Here is a 5,661-nt window from a genome sequence, read left to right as displayed (position 1 = left end):
AGTTTGGATTCTATTGTTCTCCTGATAACTGCTTGGGCCCCAGTGTCCTTGCCCTCTGGGGTTTCCTTGCCTTGTACCTAGGAAATTCTTTTAAACTTAAAACTTGTTAGCAAGAAAAAGGTACATACATAGCTAAAAAGTATTTAATATATAATATTCATCTGCGAAAGCCAATATCACAATACAAATTTATAACAATTGCATTTATGTTAAACATGAACATATATATCACCTTGGCTTCTCTTTATTTCAAATGTGGAAGTAGTCTGAGAGTAACCAGATGATCTTCTAAGAAGGTCAAAATGCAGGAAGGAAGAAGTGGTATTAATAATTCTAGCAAGGCAAAGAGTTACACATTCAAGTGTTGTCCAGTTATCCCTCTTGGTGCCGACTTTCAAATTTTAGATTCCCAAAAGTTCCATTTTGCTTGATGCTTAAACCCTAAAAATCTGCCTAGAAGTGTCAATGTTTATATGCTAAGAATTTACATTCTTTGAAGTCCTGGAGAGGATGGTCTCACCTAGCACACAGATAGAAGCTAAGGAGGAAAGAGGAGAGAAAGCAGTACTGTCATCTCTTTCATAGAAGAGGCCTGAGGTTGACATCAGAGACAATGCTGCAGAGACGGTATTTCTCTGTCTCTGGAGAAATCAGGATCTAAAGGTCTTTTTGAACACTCTCTCCATGAAACTACATTGCAGTTTCTCAAGTGGCACCTCACAGGCTAATTTGAACTGCAAGCAACCGAGTATGCTGCTGATAGCAGAAGTCTTTCTCTGCACCAAACTTCACAGGATGTGATAAATGTGTGTGAATGAGGGAAGGGCCAGAGATCACTTTTAGGCTTTTGCAGTAAGACTAGAGTAAGTAGACCTGGTTTACCACTGCTCAATCCTTGCATGTGTATATTCACCTTCCTTTAATTTGTCAGACCGTACTCCCACAAATAAAAGGGTGGAACATTCTTCATACCAGGAAGTCTGAGATGAGAAGCTCTCCATATCCCAACCTGTCCTACTTTGTATGGATTAATCATTGATTATTGAATCATCAGAGATTTATGACAACTATAGATCAAGTTTTAGAACATTTGCCTAGAAGCTGCTGAATACCCAATATGACGGTGATATATTAAAAAAACAAGGACTGTAATCCTTTCAAATTAAAGTAATGAAAATCAATACAAAACCCTATGAGAAGGAAAGGTGATATTGCTTTTAAACAAAACTTACTCTCCACCCATTCTATCATTCTTTCCTCAGTTTTACTCATATAAACATGTACACTGGTACTATAGGATGGATCACTTCTGCTTAACATGAAGAATGAGATGTGCCAGCTGCTGAATCCTTGCTATGTATTCTGAAAATCCCTTTGCTGGTAGCTGTTTTGGGGCAATTATTTTGTACCCCTCAGGAGTCCACAGTTACTGAAGTACAATCTTTTGCCACAGCAATTCACTTACAAAAGCCTCCAAAAATATTAGGCAAGGTGGCAGCCCATTTTCTGTGATTTCCTCATTTTGGGTGTCTTGTGGTTGCAGTCTGTCTTCCTGTTGGAATTCCAGGATGAGTGGCAAAACCTACGTGATATAGCTGTGCAGCCATTCTCTTGATGTCAGAGTGCCATTGTACTGAGTTAAGAAAATTAGGAAATTAAGAATTCAACTGTAATAACAGTAACTTAAGGAAATTCAAAGTAAAAGAAATATAAAAGAATCCAAGGTAAGAGCAATGTAGGCAGTTAATGATTATTACGTGTGGTTAGGCTATACACCTCCTGCTTGTAGAAGCAATGCATAGTCAATGACTGCCAAGATGAAATTAATAGACCAAGGATATATGTATCATTCCACTTGTCTTTCAGCTTATTTAAAATAGGACCATATATCATTTACTTGTCTTAAGTTGTGTTTGTAGAAGAAGACAAGAAAGATGGACTGTTGTGGAAAGGAAGTGTCAGGAAAATTAATCCACAAACACCAGAGGTTGATGTCCAAAAAGGAGACAGAGGAGTCCTTTTACTTTATTTGAATAAAGGGAGAGACCATGGGGCATTCCCCTGGGGTCTCTCAAATTTTTGGAGGGTGCAGCCTCCTTTTTATCCTAATTCTCAGCCACTTGTCCCTTCTCTCTTTCCCCATAGGCTGAGGTACTTGAGAGGTACAGGCCTCCCAGAACGCCTGATACCTGCAATACCTTCCCCACCACCCCCAATGCATAATCCCTTCTTAACTTTTATGGAATTCATAGTGTACTTTTAGTGCTCTTTTGATCTTCTACTGGAATCCATCCCATTGTTTCTGTTGTCTCTCACTGATAGCTACATCTTATCAACTGACCCACAGCTTGTTTGTAAAGACAAACCCGTCATTCCTCTCAATCCCTCCTCTTTTATTTTTGTTAATAATTGTCTATACAAACTTTAGTTATCATTGACTTAATTTCTTGTTCTTGGGTCCTTTTTGGCTTTGCAATTATTTGCAGTGGGATTACTTTCTGCCCTTTTGTAGCTATCTCTGGATCAGTAGGCACAGCTACTACCCGCATTCCTTTGATCACATGTTGAATGAGTTGTATTAAGCAAGGGATCATGCATGGTAAAAAGATTAGAGTTGCTACAACACATAAGAGGAAAAAAAGCATTTGTTTGACTCATAGGCCACCAGGTAACGATGAAAACATGTCCCATTCCCATTTTTTCTATGTTTGGACCGGTACATGGGCTAACTTTTTTATTCTTTTTGTTATTTGTTTTACCACTTTTCCATTGTCATCTATTTGCAAACAGCAGTTTGAGTCATTAAATTTTCCACACACTTCCCTTTCTTCTGCTAATAAGTAGTCTAATACCATCCGATGTTGAAATATTGCATTTCTCATCTGAGTAGACTGGTCAGCAAGAAGGTCAAGAGCTGTAGCTGTCTGGTTGATTATTATTTCAAAGACAGCCTGCAACCTAATTATCCGGTTTAGATTATAAATGGGTTCTCTGGCACCTGATATTAATTCATTTGGGTTCCAGGTAGCTGGTCCATAGTGTTGTATGATTCGTTCAGGTGGCCATTCATCTTTTCCCCACTTTTGGGTGCTCTTTCCAACCAGGGATGTATCAATGGACTGCTTTTCTCTAATTAGATCATCATATACTTTGATTCCTAACTGATTTCCTTGAACTTGTGGTAGCAGAAAGAACAATGGTCTAATATACCTCACATAACATATCCCTGACCAGTTTGGGGGTAGCCTGCGGTAAACATTTTGGCCACAAATCCAGTAATGCCCCTTTAGAGCCCAGGTCCCATTAGCAAAGGAACTTTTCTAATTTTCATCATCAACTGGTGGGTCAAAATACAGCTTGCTTCTAGGGCCTAGGGGTCCACCCACAATAGTTGCCTCACCATAAGAATCACAATATTTACATTTCCAAGCTCTTACATGAGGTTTCCACTTGCAATCACATCCCAGATCTGTTTTATTAGATCTGGACCAGAACTTACTGAAAAGGGTTCGAGTTCCATTCCGGTGTTGCCATTTCCACTGATAGTCTCGGACATGTGTCGGACTTGTGGAATTATCCCAGGGGCAGCTTAAAAATAATATCACCATTACTTTGGGCTTAGGCAACAGTTTATCTCCAGGTGATTGTAATGATAGTGATTTAAAATTACTGGGTTCTCGGACTTTTCTGATACTGTTAAATGATTTAGTGTATAAACAGCTTTACCTGCCTTAGCTCTGTGGGGTCTCACCAGACATTCCTCCCTTTTGTTTTTCAATAATACGTTTTAAAGTGTCATATGCTCATTCCATGATGGCTTATCCTGTTCCTAATTGTGGAATACCAGCTTGGTGTGCTACACCCCAGACCTGTAGGAAATGCCTTGTTTTCTGTGAAATCTGTGCAGGGCCATTGTCTGTTTTGATGGTGTGAGGGATGCCCAAAACTGCAAAAGCTGACTGCCAATGTGCAATGGCATCCCAACCCTTTTCTCTTGTGTGCCCATATTGTTAAGTCATTCACTTGTGCTAGGATCGCAGAGTTCAAACAAGCCTGGGTTGGGGGATCTTCCATGGGGTGCAATCCCACGAGCTGAGTGATCCCTGCCTCAAAGCATGGGTCCTGCTGTGAAGCTTTGAATTTTTCAATCCCTGGTACCTCTGCACAGGATATCCAGGCTGTTTCAAACATCATATACTGCACTGGAGTACAGATTAATTTTGCAATGTGCCTCCTATCATAGGGAGTTCATTCACTAGCAGTTATAAATCGAAGCATATTTTCTACAGCAGGCGACCCTACCCCATGTTTAGCAGCCAGCTGGCATAGCTCTGAAAGGATGTGCCAATTAAAGGACATGTATTTATTGGGTGTTGTGTCATGATCGCACACAACTGGGAATACTCCAATTGTTCCCCCTCCCTGCTGCCAGCCCTCTTCTGATGGTAAACGCATGGGTGCAGAAATCAGTTCAGCCCCCTCTATTTCCCCGCTTTCAATCGTTTTTTGTTTTACCTCCATCCAAAAGATCAGCGGGTCTCGAGTGGGGATGGTTTCTGTTCTGAACATCAATGGAGTTGAAGCTTCTGACAACAGGATTGTAGGGGCTTGTCCTTCGGAGCTGGTAGTAAGGTAAAGGTTCCCTATGTGATATCTCGTGATTCCATCAGCGATTCCTCGGTTCCTTGCGGCTGATGGGGCCTTCGCTGTAGCTGAACTGGAGCCAGGGCTGCACCAGGTGCAGGTGCGAAACCGGAGTCCGGCGCTGGGATTCCACGCCCTGCTTCCCGAGTACTTCCGGGTATGGATCGGACACCACGTGACATCAGCTCGGGCCCCGCCCCCAGCAGCGGCAGGCAGGCGTGGCCAGCAGAGGCGGGACCGCGGGCGCGGCTTCTGGGCTGAGCCAATCAGCTCTGGGCAGGGGCGGTTCCAGGCGTTTCCATGGTGCCGAGGGGCGTGGGCGGCTCCACTTGTGGGACAGTACCAGGAGTGGTGTGCGTCAGCGGCGTGGCTATGAGCTGTGGGGCCACAATGGTGGCGTTCTGAGGCACGGTGCAGCACCACCGTGGAGCCAAGGGAAGATCTGCTACTGCACAACAGATCGGTGCAGCTATTGGACGCTCCATCTTGGTGCAGCACCTCCTTGGCGCAGCGGCGCCTTTGCTGCTTTGTCGTGCTCCTCTCGGCTGCGGCGCAGTCGGCGGTAGCTCGCGGCCCCGTCACCCCCTCCAGTCCGGACTCGTGGAGGGGTTGCACAGTTCGGTTCAGTGCTACACGCCTCAGTCCGTCCACCCGCCGTGGCACTGCCAGCTGCCTGTGCTCTCCAGCATGGCGGGCTTGCTGAAAACAGCTCACAATAAAGCGGTCTCGGGGCAAGGGAGGCATTCCGAGCAGCCCAACCTTGCGGGGCAGCTATTCGGTGGTGCCGCTCCACCCGTGGGCTTGGAAAGGTATCCCAATCTCCCTCTGGTCCCTCCAGAGCCCTGTTCTTGCTCTCCAGTCCAGCATCTATATGTCTCATTAAGTCAAAAATAAATCTCCGCCCTGGAGTTTAAAGTTAAAGTTTATAGCCTTAAAGTTTTAAAGCCTTTTTAAAACTTTCACAGTGTTTTTGTCTCCCTTGGAGGCTGCTCGAAGTATAAATTGTCCAGTTTGTTC

At 43.9% G+C, this 5,661-nt stretch overlaps 1 protein-coding gene across 1 annotated transcript; it reads right to left on the bottom strand.

Moving 5' to 3' along the window:
• Window positions 1-125: 125 nt before the first annotated feature.
• LOC107200622 lies at window positions 126-5,388 on the bottom strand. Its single transcript, XM_019005843.2, has 2 exons — window positions 4,516-5,388; window positions 126-1,633 (listed from the first exon to the last, which is right to left on the bottom strand). Exons 1-2 carry the CDS (start codon window positions 5,386-5,388, stop codon window positions 1,583-1,585), a joined length of 924 nt encoding a protein of 307 aa, XP_018861388.1. The 3' UTR covers window positions 126-1,582.
• Window positions 5,389-5,661: the final 273 nt, after the last annotated feature.

This window comes from Parus major, chromosome 2, assembly GCF_001522545.3.
Source record: "Parus major isolate Abel chromosome 2, Parus_major1.1, whole genome shotgun sequence".
Taxonomy (NCBI): domain Eukaryota; kingdom Metazoa; phylum Chordata; class Aves; order Passeriformes; family Paridae; genus Parus; species Parus major.
Note: the sequence above shows the minus strand (reverse complement) of the source record. Positions and strands in the feature narration are given on the sequence as shown.